We start from the raw sequence: 25,984 nt of genomic DNA on the forward strand, positions 1-25,984 counted from the left end.
TGCAAAGGCTATGCAGTGGAAAAAGTTCTCTCCATAAATGGTTCACATGCCAAAAAGTTACCCAAGATCCGTACTTTGCATCATATCTCAAAATTACCTCTAAATGGATCATAGACCTACACATAAAAATTTCATTTTGAAATTTCTTGTAAGAAAACATGGGCGAAAATCTTTGTGGGCTTAAGTCTGGCAGATATCTTAGCTCAAACCGCACAACCTCTCAAGAACAGCGCACAGCCCGGCCCCTCCCCGGCGCCCGCTCCGCCGGCCCGCCCGGGGTGGGGGGGGTGGATTTCCTCCCGGCCAGGCCCGCCCCGCCTTGCCCCGCCCGGGACCCTCCCAGCCAGTCCCGCCCCGCCCCGCCCCGCCTCTCTCCTCCCACGGCGCCTGGCGGGGCGCGCGCCCGCCCGTTTCTTCACCGGAAGAGCCACCAGAGCCGCCAAGTTGAGGCGGTGCGCGGCCCGGCGTCCGTCGGGAGCGCGGGCCCGACCGAGCCGCCCGCGTGGCTTCTGTCTCACCCGGGCGCGAGGCGGGCCCGCCGGAGCCTGCGCGCCCCCGCGGCCGACTGCGCCTGGAGCGGCCCTGCCCCGCCCCCATCTGGGGCCTCCTCCCGCCTCTCCAGCCCCGGCGCGACTCCACCACTCGGCCTGAGTTCTGTTCGCCCCTCGGCCTTGGGAGCAGCGTTCTCCCGGGGACTTCTGACTCCGCGTATCCGCCAGTAAGTGAGACCGCTGCCTCGTTTTACCATTATTTATTTCTCCTGCAGGGCATCCCAGGTTTCACCCACACCTGGTTAGTTCCAAAACTAATGAACTCCAGGACCAGGCCGGCGACAGAACGGCCCGTAGCCGAGCCTGGGAAGTGTCCGAGACCTGATAAGTTGTTGTAGGGTACCGCCTGCGACCAGAGACGGAAGTGTGGAACGTGGTTCTCTCGGCACAACTCTACTCCACATTTGCTGAGCGCCCGCGGGGAGCCGGCGGCGAAGAAGCTGGCGGGCGGGGAAGGGGCGGTGCTACTTGGGCGGGGCTTAGGGCTCGAGGGGCGTGGCTCCCTCCCGAGGGCGGTACGGCGGGTGGGCAGGCTGCGATTCCCTGTGATCTAGCTAGAGGTTGGCTCGTCTGAGTACTCCCAGGTTTTTTTTTCGTTGGCGCGTTACTTTACTTAGAGGATACAGTAGCAAAACTTGGCCTTATTTATTTTATCTTCAAATAGTCAAAAGGAAAAGGAACTTGAAAGTTGCAAAACACTGCCACCAGTCTAAATCTGGGTGAGCATGTTTCTAGGGTTAGCAAACTGCTTGGAACAGTTGTGCCCAGATGTTGAAAGTGAATGCTAGTTTTTTAGTGATGTTATTTCGAAAAGACTAAGCCAAATCTTAATATGAACCATGAATTCGGCTGCTGCCCTCTTCCTGCCGTATGTGAGGCTTCCTTTAAAATTGCTAAATTTGTGGCTCCAGATTTAATATGCATTTATAGAACTTTAGAGATTGTCTTATAGCCACTCTTGGGATTCCAGATATTTTCTTTTAAGCAAAGGCCACATCATGAGAATACTGTATGATTAGGTGAATGATTAGATGGTTACTGTTTGATTAGTTGGAATGATTAATATGATTGCTATATGATTGGTTGTTCCTTCCCAAATGCTTTTTCTACTTTAGACTTAGCTGATTTTTATTTTATTTTTTTGGCTGCACTCCTGGAATGGGGAAATTCCAAGGTGAAGTATCAAACCCTTGCCACGTAGCGGCAACACCAGATCCTTAACTCACTGAGCCACCAGGGAACTTTTTGCTTAGCTGAGTTTATATTTCCTAACCTAAACAAAATACTTAAATCAACAGTGACCATTATTTACTTTCACAAGTTGTCTTGCCTATACCATGCTCATCTCTTGATCTCATACTGGCATGGCATAAGTGTCAGATTTTTAACCTAACTATGGTATACCCCCTTTACTCCTTCCACACTTCCTAGGAGGTTCCCAGAGAAGGCAAAATATTGCTAATAGCGTGTAACATGTATTTAGGATGCTAAACTGTGAATGTCATAAGTCTTCTTTTATCTTTCTATTTCTAGAGCCTAGTACAGTAAATGGTAGTTGAATGAAATAAGTCAAAGGACATTTGTCCTCCAGCAGTCTGTTTACAAACCAAATAAGAACTTAGATGATCCACTTGGACAGTTTATTTGTAACCGTCCTTTGCCATGTCTGGATTATCACCCCATTTAAATTTAACCCTTTTCTCATTTGCGCTCCTATTTGTATACCATTTTTGCCACTGTTAGAGCACTGTTTCGTTTGATCTGTTCCTTGGTTCTCTGAGGGCATAGAGGACCTTTTATTGTGCTTTTTCATTTCCCAGAATAGTGCCCTGTACATGGTAGATATCTGCATGTATTCATGAAAATGGAATGGAGGAAGGCCCTTTTAAACTGTAGATAAAAATTTTAAAAATATGTATTGCCAGTAATGTACTATATTTCAATCCTAGTGATTTAAAGACCAGTGACCACTCTTGATAGCTGCTTTTGCTGAAGCTAATAGCTTTCCTAGGTTAGGAAAAGAAAATAGGAAAAAATTCATCTCCAAATGTAACTTTCTAAAGTCAATCTATTATTTACGTCAGGATTGGCTACCAATCTGAATAGCAGTTTTTGTTCCCTTTATGTCACAGAATACAAATGAATATGTGTGTGAATAAGATCTAGAACCAGGATGCTTGCAAAGAACTCTGCTAGGAGTCACTTAAACCAAAAGACTGGCATTTAGGATTTTAAATTTAGAGCAAGTGTATATATGGAATGTGATTAAAGAAAAGGTAAGGGCCTTTTGCATAATATATTGTAAGATTAATAAGGAGGAGATTTTGGGGAAAAGATATGGGAAAGAAATTGGACCATTTTGGATTTCGATAAACAGTACCATCATAATTCTTTGACTTAAGGTTAACTTCACTAAAAAAATAAGTTTACTAAGTGACTGTGATAGATAATTCATATCTAATTAAGATTTGAATTTCAAGTAATATATATATTTTGGGGGGGTCTTTTTTTTTTTTTTTTTTTTTTTGTCTCTTTAGGGCCGCACCTGCAGCATATGGAGGTTCCCAGGCTAGGGGTCTAATCTGGGCTGCAGCCGCCGCCGGCCTACACCAGAGCCACAGCAACGCCAGATCCCAGTCACGTCTGTGACTTGCACCACAGCTCAGGGCAATGCCAGATCCTTAATCCATTGAGCAAGGCCAGGGATTGAACCTGCAACCTCATGGTTCCTAGTCGGATACGCCACAATGGGAACTCCTCAAGTAATATTTTGAGATTAGTGTGTGACCCAAAGTCAGAATGATTTACAACCAGTCTTTTTACAACCAGTCTTTTTTGTAAACTAGTGTGTAAGTCTAGAAAATCAGGAAGTTCCCAATGTGATGCAGTGGGTTAAGAATCCGACTACAGGAATTTCCGTCATGGGAACCTGGGAACCTCAATATGCTGTGAGTGCAGCCCTAAAAAGCCAAAAAAAAAAAAAAAAAATTAAAAAAAGATCAGCTCCGGTCACTGCAGAGGTACAAGTTGGATACCCTGTCCAATGCAGAGGGTTAAAGGATCCGATGTTGCCTCAGCTGTGGCTTGGATTCAGTGTCTGGCCTGGGAACAAAGCCGTATGCGGTAAATGCAGCCATGAAGTTTTTGTTTTTTTGTTTTTTTTTTTTTTTTTTGTCTTTTTTTAGGGCTGCCCCTGCAGCATATGGAGGTTCCCAGACTAGGGGTCGAATTGGAGCTGCAGCTGCCAACCTATGCCACAGCCACAGCAAGTCAGTATCCGAGCCACGTCTGCAACCTACACCACATAGCTCATGGCCACACCCGATCCTTAACCCACTGAGCAAGGCCGGGGATCCAACCTGTGTCCTCATGGATGCTAGTCAGATTAATTTTCACTGAGCCATGACGGGAACTCCCAAAGATTTTTTTTTTAATTAAAAAAAAAAAGAAAATCAAAGATATGACACAGTCCTCTCTTTCTTTAGTTACCTAGATCCAAGATGAATAGCGATCAAGTTACATTGGTTGGTCAAGTGTTTGAGTCCTATGTTTCGGAGTACCATAAGAACGATATTCTTCTCATCTTGAAGGAAGGAGATGAAGATGCTCATTACCCAGTTGTGGTTAATGCCATGACCCTGTTTGAGACCAACATGGAAATTGGGGAATATTTCAATGCATTCCCCAATGAAGTGCTAACTATTTTTGATAGCGCCCTACGAAGATCAGCCTTGACAATTCTTCAGTCCCTCTCTCAGTCTGAAGGTGTCTCCATGAAGCAGAATCTTCATGCCAGGATATCAGGTGAATCATTTAAGGATTTTACTGCCCTGTTATTCTTTAGGAAGATTTTGAGAAATCCCAACGTATATTGAATTTGAGCACTAAGAAATAATTGATATTTTAAAAATATCCATGGTGTAGTTTTGGCCACTTTCGGAGAAGAATAATGATTTTATACTGTATTCTCTGAATATTTGGAAGGCTTAAATACTAGCCATGCCAAATCAAGGGAGGGAGAATGTAGAGAGATGGTATGTTTGTGTGCATATATACACGTACATATGTGTGTACAAAACAGTAATTCAGCTTTCTGAGCTTTTGTGACTACTGACAATAAAAGAATTGATAATTACAAAGAGTTAGAAAAGTAGTGGATGCAAAACAATTTTAGGAAATTCATTATTTTTATATATCAAGCTTAGCTTTGTGCTGGTCGCCATTAGGCACACAACTTTTTGTTACATGAATGACAGATTTAGCATCTTAACTTTAAAGAAATTGTATTGGAGCCATCAGCAACTTGTGGCGTCAAAGCTATGTCTTTGAATTCCTGCAATCTGTGATGAAGTTGGAGAACACACATACCACTTTGTTTGAAAATAAATACTTCACAGCATGTTTCGTAAAGGTAGGGATTTACTATCAACAGAAACTACTGTTAGATGATTCCAAAACGTTTAGGAGTCACTATAGAACTCCTTGGAGGCAAATTAAGGTTCCCAAAACACCAGACGCTTGATTTAAGTGGAAACAATAGTATCTGTGATTGCACTTACTAGAATAAAATTATGAAGATTATTAATCTTTATGCATCAAACGCTAGATAATCTCTTGTAGGATCAAGAAGATATGTTCTCTTCTGATAATGTTGTAGAGGAATTGTTAAAAGGGGCTCTAGTTAATGTTACTGAAATGTTATTTAGCACATAGTTTTAGGCTGTTTATGTTTAGACTCTTTTCTTGTATGCTCAGTTTAAATACTAAATTTTTTTTTTCTTTTTGTCTATTCTAGGGTTGCTCCCATGGCATATGGAGATTCCCAGGCTAGGGGTCTAATCAGAGCTGTAGCCACTGGCCTACGCCAGAGCCACAGCAATACCAGATCCAAGCCACATCTGCAACTTGCTCCACAGGTCATGGCAACACTGGATCCTTAACCCACTGAGCAATGCCAGGGATTGAACCCGCAACCTCATGTTCCTAGTCGGATTCGTTAACCACTGAGCCACAATGGGAACTCCTAAATACTAAAAATTTGTTTGCCTGAGTGACCCTATTGCTTTCAGTGAATTAAGCCTATTTCTTCATTCTTCTCTGAGAAAGTGAATTGTACATTATTTACTACCATGGTAACATTCATTTCCTTTGTAGGCATATGCTAGACCCTTGGGAAACCAAAATGAATGTGGGATAGTCTCTCATGTAAAGGAGCTCAAGGCTATAGGGGCTGTAGTCAAATATTTACCAAATCACATATGTATGCCCACATACCTGCAACTGTGCATATTAAACTTAATTATAAAGGAGCTTATTGGCAGCTTTTATTATGTGAGGCATGCCTCACTCAAGATGCTGCAAGATCTGTTAGCTCATAGAGCAGGGAGTGAATTGTCCTAGAGGATTCACCCAAGATTTCAAGACAGAAGGTGAGGTCACAGAGGGAGGGAGATGATCCAGGCAGAATGAACCAAGGAATAGAAATAGCCTGGTTTTAGGTATATTATACTATTTTAGACTCCAGGCAAAGCATTTAATTATTAAAACCCAGGCTGCCACTGTGGCTCAGTCTCCATAGGAACATAAGACATTTTCTGGTTTTTTATTCTAGGATGTGCATTGCTTTGTCTTACAGGATTTTTACTGGTTTAAAGTACTTGCTATTTCCAGTAGTTTGGATGAAAGTTACTCAAAAACACAGTTGGCATCAAAGTAAATGAGAAAGAAAAAATAATGCTCACATGTTGTTTAAAGTAGTAGTTCTCAAACAGGCATGGGCATCAGAATCACCTGGAGGACTTGTTAAAATGCTGATTACTGGGCCTCAAGCCCACAGTTTCTTATTGAAGAGGCCTGGCCTGGGGCCTAAGAATTTTCATTTCTCAGAGCTCTGAGGCCGATCCAGCTTTCCAGGGACTATAGGCTGGAAACCACAGAGCCGTAGTAATTGATCTGGACATATCGCAAGCAGAAATGTAGACATTTCTCTCTATTTTAAAATTTTCTTGTTTCTTTTATCAGTGAATGAGTCAGAACAAGCTAAAGGTTTTTGTCGTTCAGCGCTCTGGGTGGCTTAGTGCCTGCAGTACCTGTTGCTTCACTGAAATAATTGAAGAGGACACTTAGTAATATGTATAGTTAAGATGGAAAGGTTAAAATGCATTGACATTTCTGTCAAAACATTGTCCCTTATCCTTTATTTTTTGTACCAAAATTTAGTACTGATTCTGTGATCAGTTTTTCTTAACACTATATTGCTTTTATCTGTCTATATTATAGATTTACTTAAAAATTGTAATATAAAAAACAGAATCTGAAGATCCAGTAATGTACATACCTCTGTGATACTTTACTTAAAATAATACACTTTACTATATAAAATAAACTACTTGATGATAATGATAGTCATGTTTTAAACTAATTTGCTTGATTCTAATATATGTATACACACACACACACCATAGTCAGTATCATACGTGATTCAGTTTAATAAAATAAGAACAATAAGAATGGCACATTGCCCTGGATTTTAAAAGAATAGAAGATAATTAAAAGCTGATTTTCTTAGAAAAATTAATTGTAATTGTTTAGATAGTATTTTCTTTCTAGATGCTGTAATTGAGTATAAATATAGCCCCCTTGTTGAGTTGGGCAACAGGGAATTCACTTGTCCTGGCCTCACTTAAGGAGAAGCACAGGGGGCTTGGTGAGCACGTGAGGGACCCTTGTGGCTGAGCCCTGACTCCCTCCACCTCCCACCTGCCTTCTTCATCAGTGTGTAATATCTCTCCAACATATCACCTTATGCTGATTGAGATAAAACCAGTATTGTATAGACTTTGTCATGACCCAGCGTGCACAGACCCGGGTCATCATTTGCAAGGAAAGGAAGGCATCTCTAGCCCCAAGGAGTACCTTCTTTTTCACTCTTCCTGGCAGAAGTTTCTTCCAGATTTAAAAGGCTTCTTTTGGAGTTCCTCTTCTGGCTCACTGGTAACAAATCTGACTGGCATCCATGAGGATGAGGATTCATTCCCTGGCCCTCCTCAGTGAGTTAAGGATCTGGCATTGCTGTGAGCTGTGGTGTAGGTCACAGACACAGCTTGGATACCGAGTTGCTGTGGCTGTGGCATAGGCCAGCAGCTATAGCTCTGATTCAACCTCTAGCCTGGGAACTCCCATATGCCGTGGGTGTGGCCCTAAAAAGCAATAAATAAATAAATAAAAGGCATCTTTTATGCAATAGTGCATTCATTTGACCATTTTGCTTAGCTCGTCTAGTTGTATATTTATGAGGTTCTGTCCTGGACTTAATAAGGGAGTTTTCTTGCAGAAGAGTAAACTTTAGTGCACTCTTCCTGGCTGAGTGAAAGAAGCCCTACAATAGGCACAGAAAGATTCATGCATTTTGTCTGGACTAGGAAATTGGAAGCCAGATGTGATAAAGGCAAGGCTAGAGAAAGAGAGAAAGCCCATTTCCCCTTCTCTTTTATTCACTATTTTTCTCCTTACCTTCTCCTTACCTAAAAGTGCCTAATAAAGCACTGGGCTGGGCAGAGGGGCATGAAAAGGATCTCAGGAAGTGACCTTATCCTCCAGATATAAAATGGTTAAGGAACAGTGCCCAGAAAAATGTGACTAAGGACCTAAATGAGTGGTCCCATGGTCATAGCATTTGTGGGAGGTCCTGTAGGATATGATCTCAACAGGAGATGTGAGCAGGCAATGAAAGTGTAGGGCATTACTATTAAATGAGAGGAGGGAAGGGAGGTTAAGCAACTGTTCCCATAATGTAAGTCCCTTCTATTCTTAGAGGTGATGATGTGCAAGTCAATAGAACCATGGGACTGAGGATTTAAGTGGTTTTCCTGGGTTGTATGTTGAGAAAATTACAGACCCTATCCAGAAAATTCAGGTGTATGTATACATAAAATTTTGCCTGAATTTCAAGAGGTTCAGGACTTTCCTGAAGCCCAACCATGGCCCCTAATCAAGAACTTCAATTTAGATGAGACATCAGTCTGCATCCTGAGGTCAGTGAGGATGGGGTAAGAGACCAACTTAGGGAGACGCGTGAGCCAGGTGCTATGAAGTCAGTCACCCACTCAGGCCAAACCCAGCAGGGGAGTGGGGTGGGGGGAGAAGCATAGAGCCTTTGGTGGGGGTGGCCAGAATGACCAGGAGAGACCCCTCTTTCAACTCTGTGTCCCCCTTTATCCTCTATCCACTCTTCTTTTCACAACCAAATGTTTTGACAGAGTACGTGCCTTCTTCAGCATAATGTTCTCCCCGTCACACTTTCACCTCCATCACATCGAAACTATCCTTTCCCGGTCGCCAGTGACTGCCTCATGGCCAGAGTGAGAGATGCTTGTCAGTTTTTGTCTTCTGTTATTTCCCTGCCTGGACTGTCGACCCCTCCCCTTTTGTAAAACTGCATGCTTTGCCCCATTGACAGCGAGATGGAAGCCTCTTCCCTTTCTGGTTCTGTAGGTGTTAGGGCCTCAGGGTTCAAATGACACCATCTGCTCCTGGATCCTGCATTCTCTTCCTGATGGGGTAGCCTCCATCCTAAACCTAGCAGCAAGTGCCAACTCTGTTTATTTATTGATTTTTTTAAGCCAGGATCTGTCTCTTAAGCTTGGTATCCAGGTAGCCTCTTGTCTGTCAGATGTTTCAAACTAGAGATATTTTCTTACAAACTCAGTGTATCAAAAAGTGTAGTCATGATTTCCCTCTGCTGAAAATGCTATTTCCTTATTTATTCTTTTAATAGATATTTACTGACTGACTACCATGTGCCTTGCAGAATTCCCAGACTCAGTTAATGGAACCAGAGAACTAGAAGTCACTCTAAATGTCACCTTCTTCCTTGTACTTTATCTCTAATTGGTCTCAAAGCTCACATAGTACCTTTAATATCTATTCCTCCCCTCTTCCTTGCCTGCCTTTCATCTATCTTTTAGTGTTTTTAAAATTTTATTGAAATATAGTTGATTTACAATGTTGTGTTAATTTTTGCTATACAGCAAAGTGACTCAGTTATACATTATATATATTCTTTTTCATTATGTTTATCACAGGATATTGAATATAGTTCCCTGTGCTATACAGTAGGACATTGTTTATCCATCCTGTGTATAATAGTTTTGCCTCTGCTAATCCCAGACTCTTAATCTTTTCCTCCTTTCCACCTCTGGCAACCATAACGCTGCTCTCTATATCTGAGTCTGTTATTGTTTCATAGATATGTTGATTTGTAGCATATTTTAGATTCCACATAGAAATGACATCATATGGTATTTGTCTTTCTCTTTCTGACTACTTAGTGTGATAAAATCTCTAGGCCCATCCCTGTTGTTGCAAATGGCATTATTTCTTTTTTCATGGCTGAGTAGTCTTTCATTGCTACTGGAATGGATATCACATCTTCTTTATCCATTCATCTGTCAAAGGACATTTAGGTTGTTTTGAGGGTTTTTTCGACCCTTTTTGTCACAGCTGAACCTGTGAAATATGGAAGTTCCTAGGTTAGGTGTTGAATTGGAGCTGCAGCTGCTGGCCTACGCCACAGCCATGGAAACACCAGATCCGAATCACATCTGTGGACCTGAACAGCAGCTTGAATCCTTAACTTACTGCACTGGGCCAGGGATCGAACCCTTTCATCCACAGCAACATGAGCCACTGCAGTCAGATTCTTAACCCATTGCACCACAGTGGGAACTCCCAGGGTTTCCTTTTGAAGCAGTGAAAATATTCTGAAATTAGACAGTGGTAGTGATTGTATAACCTTGTGAATGTACTAATAACCACTGAATTAAATACTTTAAAAGGGCAAATTTTTGGTGCATAAACTATATTCTCATTTTTAAAAAGCATTGAGAATCTACAGGCAGAGTGAAGACCTGTTGCCATAATATACATCCAATTCAGGCCAAGTAAGAAGAGACATCTCCCACTTGGTTTTTTTTGTTTCTTAACATTGTAGCATATGAACTAAAAGAGAACATTGTGCCCTTGAAACATAAGCCATGGGAATATGAGGACTAGATCTATTCTTAATGAAAATCTTTGGGTTGGTTAGTTTGGCTTTTACTTGGTTTTAACTACAAATATTGGTGTGTTCTTGGTAGCTCAACATTTAGCTACGTGCAGCTGATTTAGCAGGTGCCTGAGATCAACAATGAAGAATGAGTAGAGTGAATATTTTTTAATGGATAAAACACCTGCTTTAATCCTTCCCCAACCTCTCTGTCTATTCCTGCACATGTCAGCCTCAGGGTGTTTTAATGAAGTATTCCCCAGGAATTTGGAAATAGGGAAATGAGTTTGTTTTCTGAGAATTAAACTATAAAGACAACACAGATTAGAGCATAGATACACAAAATCATCCTAAGCAAAAGTATGGCTCCCTTACTGGCAAAATATGATGCAATCCAAGTTAATATAAATAAAGAATATTTCCATTAGAAAGCAGGCAAGCCATGAGTTCCCATCATGGCTCAGCGGTAACAAATCTGACTATTATTCATGAAGATGTGGGTTCAGTCCATGGCCTCACTCATTGGGTTAAGGATCCAGCATTGCCATGAGCTGTAGTGTAGGTTGCAAATGTGGCTCGGATCTGGTGTTGCTGTGGTTGTGGTGTAGGCTGGCAGCCGCAACTCCCATTTGACCCCTAGCTTAGGAACTTCACTATGCTGCAGGTGCAGCCCTAAACAAACAAACAAACAAAAAGCAAGCAAGCAGGCAAGTTAACCTCAGAAGTATAGAAAAAGGAGTCATAGTGGCAAATGAATGTCACAGTGCCCTCCCTGTTCATATAGTATGTGATATAAAGAGAGTCTCAGCCAGCAGCAGAGAAAATTTAAGTATGTCTGTATAGTTCTAACCTGTAACACCAGATTAATGTAGCTTTCCCCTCATCTAACCATTTTACGATTTTTAAAAAATTCCTTGCCTCCCAAATTGCCTTTTGATGATGACAACAATAATGATGACAATGGCGATGATTTGGCTTTCAGAGTAAATATATCACCAGGGAGAAAATCATACCCATTATGGTCATTTCTCATGAGCTTGGTAAATTTCACAGCTCTGTACTCAGTGTTGATGTTTATCAGATTTCAGAGCTACTAAGTTTCAGGTACAAGGTAACAGACCGTAGGTCATGAACCAGAGTTAAATTCTACATTAATAAACCTGTTAGGAGGCAGCCCTTGACCATCACAGCCAGCATCTCTCTATTCCAGCGGTACCTTGTAGTCAAATATGAGGGCATTTCCACATCAGAATTTTCTTTGGCATTTTGCACGTTTTAAGTTGCCTGTTTATTAATGGTGAAAACCCACAAGGTTTTTAAAGGATAAAGTGATGCTGTAGGTTAACCTCTAGGTAATTCAAGGCTTGAAAACACTGTCAGCTTTATGTATTAATAAATCCCGAACCTAACTGGAAAAAGCACTAGCCTTTGGTCATTCCCCTGCCATCTCTTTGTCACTCAGCTTGGGCGTTTACTCAGAGTCATCAGTTGATTTTATGTGTGGCATATGGTGGTCTATTCTTCATTAAATGAGGTTAAAGTTATATACTATATTTACATCCTACTGAGATAGCCCTTTGAGGGAATTAAAAGAGAATCTATCAATAATTGTTACTTGAAATAATTCTTTTCTGTTTTCTTGAGTTGATCTGACTTTTTTCTTAAGTAAAACACAAAGATTTTTTTTCTGAAATTATACTTTCCCCTTCAGAAAAATATATTGCATGGAATTAATCCCCAGTGTATAAGTTAATGTGGTTTTGTTTTGTTTCTCCTCAGGATTGCCTGTTTGTCCCGAGCTGGTGAGGGAGCACATCCCAAAAACCAAGGATGTGGGACACTTTTTATCTGTCACTGGGACAGTGATCCGAACAAGTCTGGTGAAGATCCTGGAGTTTGAACGGGATTACATGTGTAATAAGTGCAAGCATGTCTTTGTGGTCAAGGCTGACTTCGAGCAATATTATACCTTCTGCCGGCCATCCTCATGTCCCAGCTTGGAGAGCTGTGGTTCCACAAAATTCACTTGCCTCTCAGACTTGTCTTCATCTCCAACTCGGTGTAGAGATTATCAGGAAATCAAAATTCAGGAACAGGTAAATGATCAAATGAATGAGAAATGTAGCAAATTTGAAGAAGTGTTTTTCAGCTGTAGGTAAATTGCCAAGATGCAAGAATCCGTAAAGGATTACAAATGGAACTTGTGTCATCACTTGGTAGAATATCAAGTGTGAAACTGCCACATAGAGGATAAATTTAGGGGAGTTCCCGGTGTGGTTCAGTGGGTTAAGAACCTGACTAGTATCCATGAGGACATATGTTCGATCCCTGGCCTTGCTCAATGAGTTAAGGATACAGCGTTACCATGAGTTGCAGTGCAGGTCATAGATGCAGCTCGGATCTGGTGTTGCTGTGGCTTTCGTGTAGGATGGCAGCTACAGCTCCAATTTGACCCCTAGTCTGGGAACTTCCATATGCTGCGGGTAAAGCCGTAAAGAGGAGAAAAAATAAAAGAGTGTAAAATTTAGGAACCATAAAATAATCATCTTTTTATAGCAAACATTGGCAAAAAGGGTTATGAAATGACTTAAAGAAGTGAATATTTAAGAAGTTCAAACTAGTTGTACTTAACTGACAGGAAAAAATTAAATGGGTTTAATTGATTGTTAAACATTAATGTGGTCAGGAATTGGGGTTTAGGTTCAATTTACTTGCTGTGCCAAATGAGGCGAACATAAATAAACACTCTTTAACATGTGGGAGTGAGCCTGATCTTCCTTCATTTGCTGCTTAAGCACAAAGGCTTATCCAATATCAAGGACTCAGACCCTTTCTGTCTTTCCACACCATTCTTAACACACAGCTTCTATTTTTTTTTTTTTCAATGTATGAAGTAGCTTTATTAATATAGGATGCTTGTAAAGGAGAAAAGCAGGCAGGCAAGAGGGCTCTGCCCTGAGAACTAAGTGGGCTACATTTTTATAATCAAAGGAAAAGTGGGAAGGGGGAGAAGACCATCTTCTTTGTCCTTCGTGAAGGTGTTGCAGGAAAATGGGGCACAAGAGCATGGTCATGTCCCCGGTCTCAGATGAGTTCCTTGGACAGGCAGCTAAGTGAAGGTCCTTGGCTTCGTGCAGGAAAGACTTCAAGGGTGAGCCATAATGCAATGAAAGCAGGTTTATTGAGAGAGAGACACATGAAGCTGAATGTGGTCTGTCTCCTAAGGCGAGAGTTGCCCCAAGGCATGGGGTCATCTTGGAAAGTGAGAGCAGCCACATGGCTCTCTTCTTAAGGTGTGTGGTCCAGGATGGTGGCTACAACTCTGTCACATCTGTCTGCCTGTTGAAGAACAGGAAAAAGAAGACGAGTGCACCTGTCATCTAACCCAAGTCTCCATTTAATCAGCCTCCCTCATTCTCCTGCAGCTCATCTGTTTATATGTTGGTGGTCAGAACTTAGTCATATGACCACACCTAGCTGCAAGGAAGTCTGGGGGATTAGCCTTCTTACTGGGCGTGTGTCCTTGTGGGATACAAAACCAAGGTTCTGTTACCAGAGAATAGTCAAAGGAACTGAGTGATTTGGCCCCGGTCTTAGGATTAGAGGTCAGGAAAAACTGCTTCTCTGTTCTAGTTAAGTAACTTTGTTATTGTTTAGTAGTTGCAGCATACATTTATTTTGACCATCTATAAAGTAGATTATATTTGGAGATATTTTTCATATTGGTGTTTTTATTTTACTCTTGTTTTGGTGAATTCTTAAATGGATAGTAGACAGAATTTTCAAGAAAATTCCATAAATCCCCATCATAACCAAGTTGTATCATAGTACCACAGAAATAGAAACAGTAATTTGAAGAACTGCTAGGCTTCTGAATACTTAGTGTGTGTTTAAGCATCCTCAGTATCTGCTTTCTTTTCCTCGCTAGGTTCAAAGGCTGTCTGTCGGAAGTATCCCACGGTCTATGAAGGTTATCCTGGAAGATGACTTAGTAGACAGCTGTAAGTCAGGTAAGAATGAACTCTTGCTAGCTTACCTAGTAGGTCCTGAAGTCTGAATTAGGAAAAGCCACTTTTTATTTTCCCCAAGATCAATGGCAAGTGAGTGTGGAGGCTTGGTTGCTTAGTTGCTCACCTTGAGAACAGAGCCTGGTGAGAGATGGGTGGTGATAGCAGGAGAGAAGCTAGGCTGGAGTCTAGTGCTCTAGTCCAGCTGCTTGTTCTATAGATGAAGAACCTACATCGCCCAAGGTCACTGGGAGAAGTAAGTGGCCAAACTGGAATGTGAACTTAGATCCACTGACCTCTAGTCCAGTGCTCTCTTAGGTGCACCAGAGCTTAACAGCAGCAGCATTGAAAAATGTAGTGGTTTAGTGGGCATTTATATAAAACGCAGCAGAGGAAGTGACTGTCAAATGCTACGGTACTCTAACTAGTGTTCTTCTCTGTTCTATGCTGGTGACACCACTATAGGAGTCACATTGACTTGGGTCTCCTGACCTCAGAGGGTCCTTAGTGTTTCCATTGGCCAAGTGCCTGAATTGGGAAGGAACTCAAAACCATACTGACAGAAGAACCGTGGGTGTTTAGCCTCAGAAGCCTCAAGAAGAATGTGACAGCCAACTTTCTTTAGTTGGAAGATTGTTGGATAGAAATCGAGTTGTACTTAGATGTTGTTGGACATCAGTGGGTTGGAGCTGCAGGAAGGTAGATTTTGTCTCAGTATCTAATATACAGAGGTGTCCAGCATGAGCTCTGGATGATGGTGAGTTTCTTTTCTCAGACAAGTAGAGGATGTACAGCAATTTATTAGCAATCTGGGCCTCATGGTGGTGGTTAATCTGGATGGTCTTCCATGTTCCAGGCAAATCAAAGACTCTGAGCCTCCAAGCTCTTCTGGAAATTTGAGGATTTTAGAAGCCTGGTTGTTGCAATCTCATTCTGAGCCATGTTTTGATCTTTGGGGCAACCAGACAGCCCCTAAGCTCTCCTTTGTCCCTCTCAACTCATCTTGTCCCCTCTTACTCTCCTTACTGGGGAGCTTGAGAAGAAATCAAACTTAAAATATTTGCAGAAGGGTTAGTATGGGCCCACATCTATAGAGACATGTTCTATGCTGAGTTAATAAAATCATTGTCTTTACAAAGAAAATGGTAGGGAAAGATTTTATTTGAAAAATAAAGATATTAGGAGATTTTGTAAAAACAGCTTTGTTGCTCAAGAAGGTAAATACTATTCTCCCTTCTGCAGTAACTATATTTAAATATCATAAGAGATATTCTTTTTTTTTTTTTTTTTTTTGCTTTTTATGGCCACACCCATGGCATATGGAAGTTCCCAGGCTAGGGGTTGAATCGGAGCTGTAGCCGCCAGGCAGCCACAGCCACAGTGACTCGGGATCCCAGTCTCGCCTGTGACCTACACCACAGCTCACGGCAATGCAAGATTCTTAACCCATTGAACAAAGCCAGAGATGGAACGCATGTCTTCGTGGATCCTAGTCGGGCTTGTTAACCCCTGAGCCACAAAGGGAACTCCCATTTATTCTTAATAAAATTTGGTGTGCTTTAAAATGGATGTGGTGGTGATATGCAAATATAATGCAAAAGAAATCATGAGAAAATAAAGCTTTCTTCAGTTGGTAGGGAGTAGGGCTATAAAATTGATAAGGGTACTGGTCAGCTAGAGGCAAAGATCTCAGATAGAAGCAGATGGGCTTCAAAGTGATAATCTCAAAGTTTTAATCAAAAACTTTTTTTGTAACCAAAGTGCTTGATGTTTCTGTATTTCACCACAGGTACCCTCATCTGCCCTGCTTCTCCCCCACTTTCTCATTAACAAAACTGACAGGCCCTAAAGACTGAAGTGTAAAGCTTATATAAGTCTTTCAGATTTATACACTTTCAATCCCAAACCAGGTCGTCCTCAGAGCTGCAAAGCTTTCAGCATCTTCTCTGAGGCTACTCTTTCTAACCTAAGAAAAGGTGAATGGAAACGTATTCCCCTAAAGCCAGATTCTTCTGCTCCCTAAACACATTCCCGGGCCTTGACCAGACCTTTGTTATGAGAAGGATATGAGAGCTTAGTCTTTCTTTTTCCTTCTCTATTTCCATATAACTTAAAAACTGTTGCTTTTACTGTTTGCCTAAAAATTTCTTTTTTCATTTGGGCCACACATTTGGGCATATAGAAGTTCCCAGGCAAGGGGTTGAATCAGAGCTGCAGCTGCTGGTCTATACCACAGCCACGGCAACGCCAGATCAGAGCCATGGCTGCAACCAGCGCTGCAGCTTGCAGCAATGCCAGATCCTGAACCCACTAAGCAAGGCCAGGGATTGAACCCGAATCCTCTCACGTTCTTTACCCACTGAGCCACAGTGGGAACTCCAGCTAGCAATTTCTATTGGCTACTTAACATTTAATTTGAATTGAAAGTGGATCAGAAAGTGGAAATGATTGTTTTCAATGATTGTCCTTCAGTTCACTTCAACATTTTCTGCTTTAAATATTTTCCACTAAAACGTCTTAATCTCTGAATGAAACAAGTAGCACCAGCGTTTCCTTGGGCAGTAACAGGCATGTCTGATTTCTTATTTCATGTCCCAGTGCTCCGCTACTGGACTCATTGAAAATACTTCATTTTCTCTAAATTCTATCATTTTTTCTTAACCCTAGGCTTCTCTAGATGCCTCATTTATAAAATATTTACTGAGCTGACATTTCATTAAAATGATGAGGCAAAGCCTCTACAGAAACAAAGATTTCAATATCTAGAGTCAAGAATAATTCTTTATCAAAGACGTCCCCCTTCCATCCAAGAATCACCAACCCATAGTTTGAAATTTGTGTCACATATGTCAACAGTTTATAGTTGTCTACACAGTGTTCTGAGTAAATACCAACTGTGATGGTGGGTTGCCTGCTAAATGGACAAGACTACATCAAAGTACCTTGTTCATAAGATTCTAGTTTTTAACTAGATGCTGTATGTCTGGATCAGCAAAGCAGTGCTTATGTGAGCTTTGCCAGACAGGAAAATGTCCTTTGATGGGGATTAAGATGTTTTCATGCAATTTACCTAAATTGAATTCTGTCTGCACTTAAAAAAAAAAAAAAAAAAATCTTAAGCTGTTTTTCTTTCACACATCACTAATAATAAAGAATGGATGGAAGCAGCCTGTCAACAGCTATTTCTTCATTTATCCATGGCTACAAACCTCTGTGAGAATCAGAAGACATGAATAGCATACTCCTTGCCCTTGAGAAATTTACAGTCTAGTTAGGAACCCCAATCTGACATTGCAGAGTAATCAAGTTGGAGGTTGTGTCCTGGCAACTGGGAGATCAGAGGTGGGTCTGACCAGCGCTCTTTGTAAATTTGCTGCAGAAGATAGGGGGCCACAGAGATGGGATAGAAAAGTTAGAATTTTAGCTTCCTGAAAATAACATTGTTTATAGTAACATTTACTGTGGAAAAACATACAAGTTTCAAACAAGTATCTATTGCCTTGGACTATCATGTATACCTCACAATTGTTCTGATAATCTGTCACAATAAATATCTGAGTAAATGAAAATATATATATTGAAGGTTGTTTTTTTGTTTGTTTTGGGGTTGGTTTTTGTTTTTTGTTTTTTGTTTTTTTTGCTTTATAAGGCTGCACATGCAGCGTATGGAAGTTCCTAGGCTAGGAATCAGATCAGAATTGCAGCTGTTGGCCTACACCACAGCACAGCAATGCAGGATCCAAGCCACAGTGGCGACCTACACCACAGCTCACAGCAACCCTGGATCCTTAACCCACTGAGTGAGACGAGGGATGGAACCCGAATCCTTATGGATACTAGTCGGATTCGTTGCCGCTGAGCCACAGTGGGAACTCTTATTGGAGAGTTTTTTTAATGGTATCAGTTGCTCTACAAATGTAAAGTAGATTTACTAATAATAGCTAATATTTATTGAGCACTTATTCTAGATATTGCATTAAGTACTTTATATGCATTATCTGAGCTAATTCTCACTATAGTTCTGTGATGTAAATATAATTATTCCCATTTCGTAGATCAAAAAATAAGCTCAGTGTATTAGGTAGCTTGCCCACGGTCACATAGCCAGTGAGAGGTGGAGCTGGGATTTGAATCCACCTCTGAAGAGTCAGTGCTCTTGGGCATTCTCTACATTACCCCTGCATAGTGAAGTCAGCTTATTCCTAGTGGGTCTAGTTTCTGAAAGTGAAGTTTCTCATTCGACTAATATAGAAACAATCTACTATAACTCATTAAAATGACCATAGATAGTAGAGAATGGTTCCAAGCGCTCATATAAAGTTGCCATGGTCATTTGCATCTAAAAAATTGGGGACAGATAGTATAGTAAATGATCACTATTCCTGATTGGATTTGCAAACAATCCAAGGAGTAATTTTGGAAGGATGTTGAAAACATAAGTAAGGAACCCATTTAATATATTTGTTACCATTTACTATGAAGTCGCCTTTGGCTAGAAATATGCCTTCTATTGTGTGAATTGCTACCACCAGTTCCATGCATATAGCATTTATAAAACACTTTTCTTCAGGAAATCAAAAGCCCTGCAGATTACACATTACACATTGATGTTTAGAGAGTGAAAGGCATTTTACATCCACAAATATCCTATATTTGACACAGGCTCAGAAATAAAGACTTAGATATTAGTTCAGAGACAGTGTTTGTTGTGCAAACTAAACGCTAGAGTTGGATTTAATGTACTCCAACATCCTATGTTCAACAAGATTGAAATCTTGGGGACTAGGATTATGTTTTGTTTTGGTTTGGTTTTAACCTCCAAATTTTCGTCAGTACCAAAATATCAAATGTCTAGCATTCACCTCTACTTGTTAATTGATGCATCACATTGTATATAATAATAAAAACAGATGTCAGTATTTTAGCTAATGTGCCTAAAAGTTACACAAGGCCTCTTAGGCAAATTCGTAAAAGTTAAATGTTCTACCCATCAATTAGGAATGGGAGAGTTCCCTTAGGTGGGAAGGAACCAATCAAGAAGGAACAGGCAGGGTTGTTTTCTTGTGTTTTCATAGCTTATAGAAAGGAGCTTTGAAGTAGAACAGCTATTCATTCATTTCTTAGTGCACACATCCTTTTGTGCATTAAAAAAAAAAAGACAGTGAGTAAATGTTAACAAATGTGGTTAAGTAAAAATAAGTATGTAAGAAACTAAAACTAGTATCATAGCATCCATCATGATAAGATTGTCATTTTCTGACACCAAATTGATTATGCAGTTGACCCTTGAACAACACAGTTTTAAACTGAGTGGGCCCACTTATACACGGATTTTTTTTTTTTTTTTTTTTATGGTATATACTGTAGTAGTTCACAATTCATGGTTGGTTGAATACGTGGATGTGGAACCACAGATTCAGAGGGCTGACTCTGGGACTTGAGCATCTGCAAACCTTGGTATCTGAGGTGGGTTCTGGAACCTATCCCTGTGATCCTGAGGCTGCAGTATAACCTGGCTATAATCCCCACATCTTCTTTAAGTGAGAACTATATGGTTAGGAGTTCTGAGAGGAAGGACACTGCACCCGATATAATCAAGGTGAATATATCATCCGGTAAACTATTTTCCTAGAGAAAGGTTATAATCTGGTGTGGGTACCATGTGGCAGATAAAGAAAAGTTAAAATACTGGCTCTAGCTTTTAGCTGTGCAAATACAAGTGCCTGTTTAAAAAAAAAAATCAGGACTCCATGGTGTTCTTTTGCTCCAGATAGCTTCTGGATGAAATGTGCACCACTCTAAACCCTGGTGGGGTAGTGGTTTATTTCTTAGTTGTGGTCCTTTGTCATGCAAGTTTGTACCCAAGTAGGCAGGATGCTACTGCTGGACTCACTTGGTGCTTTTTCCCAGGCGATGACCTCACTATTTATGGTGTTGTAATGCAACGATGGAAGCCCTTTCAGCAAGATGTGCGCTGTGAAGTGGAGATAGTCCTGAAAGCCAATTATGTCCAAGTAAATAATGAGCAGTCTACAGGGATCAACATGGATGAGGAGGTCCGAAAGGAATTTGAGGATTTTTGGGAATACTATAAGAGCGACCCCTTTGCAGGTTTGTGCTTAAGGGTTACGCGGCTGATAATTATTAATGGCATTTCACTCAGCAGTTAAATGTGATGTTTAGGATTTACATGCTGTGTGTCAGTGCCTGTATTCAAAGGGAGTAGCACTAGTCAGTAGCTCTAGCTCTCGTCTTCCTTTGAAACCCTTTTCTGCCATAATCTTTTCTATTTAGAGCTCTTATTGGAAATTTCAAAAGATTTTCCATTACTGTTTTCTTTTTAACATCTCTTATATTGCCAAAACAGTTTCAGTTTTCTACTTTCTTTACCAATTAAATATATAGTTTCTCCTTAAACAGGCAAAACTCATCCTATTGCGAAACCTCATCCTGACAAGCCATATTTCTTTTCTGATGTATATTATACAGTTAAGACAGCTTCACACTGTTTTAGCTGAAGATTTTAAAATATGGAATAACCAGGAAAGAGATGATAAGAGAAATGGCAGGAATTCCCATTGTGGCTCAGCAGTAACAAACTTGACTAGAATCCATGAGGACACAGGTTCCATCCCTGGCCTCGCTCAGCAGGTTAAGGATCTGGCATTGCCATGAGCTGTGGTGTAGGTCACAGATGTGGCTCGGATCCCATGCTGCTGTGGCTATGGCATAGGCCAGCAGCTGCAGCTGCAGCTCTGATCGACCCCTAGCCCAGGAACATCCATATGCCGCACATGAGGCACTAAAAAGACCAAAAAAAAAAGATGGAAAATGCTTTGTTGTCACTGCAGAAATTTTTGATTATAACACTGAGTTGTAATTACACAGATTAAAACATTACAGCCTTTGGATTTGTAGAGTATTTTTTATTTAAAAATCCCAAATGTATAAAACACCAATTAAATCTTCAAATATCTGTTTTCATTCTTCTTTGGAGGCATCATCTGAGAAAAATAAACGGAAGCCAGTAATATACTAATTCTGATGAATTTCACCTCAAATCTAATACAGTGCTTATTCTTAAATCACATGCTGAACTGGACACATATCATTTCTTACCCCCCCCCCCAAAAAAAGGCTTTCATTTGCCTAAATACAGGCAGTTAGCTTTTATTTTGTGGGATGATTTTCTTTTTTTTTTGCTTATAAGTGTAACACGTATATGGTGGTGGCTGATCATTCTTTTATCTGACCCATACAGAAAGAACCAAAGTTCTCTTGGAGTTCCTGTTGGGACGCAGTGGTTAGCGAATCCGACTAGGAACCATGAGGTTGCGGGTTTGGTCCCTGCCCTTGCTCAGGGTTAACGATCCGGCGTTGCCGTGAGCTGTGGTGTAGGTTGCAGACACGGCTCGGATCCTGCGTTGCTGTGGCTCTGGCATAGGCTGGTGGCTACAGCTCCGATTCAACCCCTAGCCTGGGAACCTCCATATGCCGTGGGAGCGGCCCAAAGAAATAGCAAAAAGACAAAAAAAAAAACAAAAACAAAAACCAAAGTTCTCTACATTGTGGCTTTATTAAGCAAGGCTATAAGAATCAAATGTATTTTTAATTTTTTTTAAGTTGTTTCATAGAATCTAATCCTCGCAAAAATCTATAACGCTTCCTTGGACCACAATCATTCCAAATCAATCCCAGTGCCACAGCTACACTCCACCTAGTAAGTGATGGAAAAGCATCAAACAGCACTCTTACCAGCCCATCAGAGGTGCTTTGTGCTGGCGATTAAAAAGAGTCTATCTTGTTTTAAGTAGGTTATGGCAGTACATCTCATTTACAGAGTGAAAGGAAGAAATAAATATAAATACTAAATATATTAAGTAGGAAAACAGGTAGAAAACGAGGCAGCATTTTTCTTTTTAGTATGAACAGATTCTGCTTTCTTAGTTTCCTAAGTATCAGCCCACTATATTTTATCATTTCAAAGTGTATGTGTGATTGGGTGGGTGGGGGAAGGTGGAGAACTGCATCCAGAAGTGTGTCTTTGTCGTGCTAGTCTAAAGCCAGAGATTACTTCACTGCTCAGCTCTGGGAGGTTGGCCTACTTCATTAAATCTGATGCTGTATTGACAAGGAGCTAAAGATTTTCTTCTAACCTACACTGACCTCAGGAATCCCCTGACCCTGATGTTTAGATGCAGAGAGAAACCCAAACGAAGGAATTGGGATCTACTGGGCCATCTGAACCCACTCCAGGGTGACTCATTTATCTGAGCTCTAAGAAGTTCTCTTCACTGGGGCAAAGGGTGGCCATGCCACAAAGTGGATTACATGGACACACTATTAACATGGTCTAGAACCAGAAATTCAGGAGGGAGGGAAGGAATGGGGCAGTATTCACGCTAGTGCATTCTCTTCCATGATACAGTCCCATGGGAACTTTTATTGCCAAGACCCTAGGAATCGAGTTTTGCAACTTCAGATAACAAATTTAGGGAATGGACCTTCCCCTTTGCTTGTCTCTAGTACCTCAGACCTAACTTCAGAGTGTATCTTTTGTGCTGACCAGTGTGAGGAAACCTTGAGTGAGAACTAAGCACAAATAATAGAGGGAATATGTTAATTAACAGTTAAGTAGCTCCTACTGTGAGCCAGGTATTGATCTGTGTGCTGTGCACTTATTAACTCATCTAATCCTTAACCTTATGCAAAACCGTTATTATCACAGATAAGGAAGTGGAGACAGGTTAAGAAACTTGCCCGAGGTCAGATAGCTAGTCAGTATTCGCACTGAGCTCTGACATTGGAGCCTATGGGATGTGCTTCCGGTCAACACATTTACTCAGAAAGCTGGCTCTTTAGAAGTTTAGGCTTGAGTGTTTCCCAGGTCAGTTTGCCTACTTGTTACCTGCTTGTCAAGGCTCTTCCTTCTTTCTTTGTATGTGTAATCTCTAGATTCTGCTCAGAATTTACTTACCTGCTGTCAGGTCTTAACTGCTTAGATTTTAGATCTCTCATCTTTTCTCTCTGGGCTTCCTACCTTAGGAAAGGGAGGGATTCCCTCCAGCAATTAATGATTTTCCTTCTGGGATTTACTAATTCTTTTTGGTTCCTTTTTTCCTAACATAAATTTTCTTTCTTCACCATTTTTGCCATCCCAGGGCACATCACCATAGCTCAGTTGCCACTGAGTCCATTTTAATTCATTACCAAAAAACTAGCCTTTGTGCATAGGGTCATGAATTGAGGGGGAAGGCCCTTTCCTTTTCCTTGATGGAAAAGCTTCTGAAACTGTAATCATCAGCGAAAGTAGTAGTTCTATTTTCCTCCTCAAAAAAGCTATCACTGAAACATGAGTACAGACTCAAGCATTAAATATGAGTCCTCAAATGTGCAAATTGGTTACCAACATGAGGGTGTTAATTTCTGGTAACATGAATGTGTACATAGTGCCATCACAGTAGTGAATTCCATATAAGACAGACTCTTGAAGTTCTGAGCTTCTATTGGTTGACTGGCTGATGACAGAATGTAATACCTACTTTATTCAGGGATGGGATGGGCCGATTCTCAGATTTGGTGTTTGATGTTTCTGAAAGCAGAACCTAAAACAGTGATAATCTCTCATTTAAAGTATGATCAGAAGAATCCGAGACCTCCAGCTTGGATTGCTAGAGTTATCATTCATAATGATCTTATAAATACCCTGATACGCTGATACTTAGTCTAGATAAAACAGAATTTATCAAGCTGCTCAAAGCAAATGCTGAACTGACTTGCAGGATGAATTGGTTTTACTTCTGTTAAACCTCTGGAGAAGCTCCATGAGCTCCAAGTACCTTATGTAGTTAAAAATTACTGGCTTCTACACTCTCATTGTTTCTGAGACTGCACACCTTCCTTTTATTTAGGCAGTGGAGTAATTTTACTGAAATTATTGCACAGGAAATGCAGCTGACATTATTTTTAAGGGGTAATTATTTTTAAGGCCCCATGAGGGAGAAGAGAGATTTCTTCCTGTCCTTCGTAAAGTACACTAAATTTGTAGAAACCTAACCAGGTAGCAACCGGGAATAAAGACTTCTCACCTCATGGCATTAATAACTAAAGGACTTTTAGGACAAAAAGTTACCCTCCTTTTAGTCATTTAGAAATGGCCCCCTTGACCATTTTAGATAGTAGAGTGTTTACACGAAGATAGGATAGAAAGGGAAATTTCAGTTAGGATTTCTTAAAAATTATTGGTAACTTCTGATCTTTCTGCCTTTCACAGGAAGGAATGAAATACTGGCCAGCTTGTGCCCTCAAGTTTATGGAATGTACCTAGTAAAGCTTGCTGTGGCTATGGTGCTGGCTGGTGGGATTCAAAGGACTGATGCAACAGGCACACGGGTCAGAGGTTAGTACCTATTTTAAAATTTCGAGAAATATTAACACATACAAGAAGAGGATCCAGAATTTTTCTTTACCGAATAAAAATTGCTATTTGAGCTTTATTTTCCAAATGTAATCTTTTATAGGTGACAGCTGTCTCATACCTAGTCCAGCATCAGGAACTACTTGGTAGAATTCCAGTCTTTCCAAAGACTTTTTCACTGAGTATATATTTTTGCTGCAGACTATAATGGTACCACAAATTAAAATCTTTGATTGGGGTCCCCAATCTCACTCAAAGAAGAAGAGATCTTTTTGTCTTTTTTTTCAGGGCCGCACCCATGGCATATGGAGGTTCCCAGGCTAGGGTCTAATCCGAGCTGTAGCCTCTGGCCTATGCCAGAGCTACAGCAACACTGGGTCTGAGCCACGTCTGCGACCTACTCCACAGCTCATGGCAATGCCAGATCTTTAACCCACTAAGCGAGGCCAGGGATCAAACCCGCAACCTCATGGTTCCTAGTCTGATTCATTTCCTCTGCGCCACAATGGGAACTCTCACAGATCTTTTTAATGTCTCTGAGTCAGGATCTCTCCATTTGTGACTATCAGTATGTTTCTCTCACTCGGCTGCTTTCAGTCATCTGCCCGCTGCTTCCCCTTCTGCTGGTGGGTAGCAAATGTGCCATCTGCCAAGAGGTGCTGCTGTAGGTCAGGCATTCAAGTAAAAATTACTGTGTGTAATTATGTCCAAATGGCAGAAAGCCCTTTTGTGGTTAACACACTTAACTGACCTATATCTGGCATAACCAAGGTTTATAATGGACCTCATATAGGCAACATAAGGGTCATGACAGCCAAAGGCTTAACCAAAAAATTAAAAGGACATTGTAAATAAGGCTATTAGTAGGGACTCTAAAACCATATTGTACAGTATAGAATAGTAAGTATAATAAGGTTTATGTGTATTGTATTTCTTGATTACCTACTATTTACAAGGCATTCTG

At 40.9% G+C, this 25,984-nt stretch overlaps 1 protein-coding gene across 4 annotated transcripts in view; it reads left to right on the forward strand.

The window, feature by feature from the left end:
• The first annotated feature begins 421 nt into the window (after positions 1-421).
• MCM9 (minichromosome maintenance 9 homologous recombination repair factor) overlaps positions 422-25,984 on the forward strand; it is a 96,297-nt gene continuing 70,734 nt past the window's right edge. For 2 of the 4 annotated variants that reach the window (XM_003353232.5, XM_084958144.1), the window contains exons 1-6: positions 422-718; positions 4,037-4,355; positions 12,376-12,692; positions 14,525-14,606; positions 20,514-20,714; positions 24,877-25,002. In XM_003353232.5, coding sequence (XP_003353280.4) covers positions 4,052-4,355; positions 12,376-12,692; positions 14,525-14,606; positions 20,514-20,714; positions 24,877-25,002 — 1,030 coding nt within the window. In that variant the 5' untranslated portion in view covers positions 422-718; positions 4,037-4,051. The remainder of the gene's footprint in view (positions 719-4,036; positions 4,356-12,375; positions 12,693-14,524; positions 14,607-20,513; positions 20,715-24,876; positions 25,003-25,984) is intronic. The other 2 variants (XM_084958134.1, XM_084958150.1) reach the window with 1 other exon arrangement.

Source organism: Sus scrofa, chromosome 1 (assembly GCF_054392235.1).
Source record: "Sus scrofa isolate SSC_HxYL_T2T_F1_AM1 chromosome 1, Sscrofa_HxYL_maternal_Yorkshire_Landrace_v2.0, whole genome shotgun sequence".
NCBI classification, from domain to species: domain Eukaryota; kingdom Metazoa; phylum Chordata; class Mammalia; order Artiodactyla; family Suidae; genus Sus; species Sus scrofa.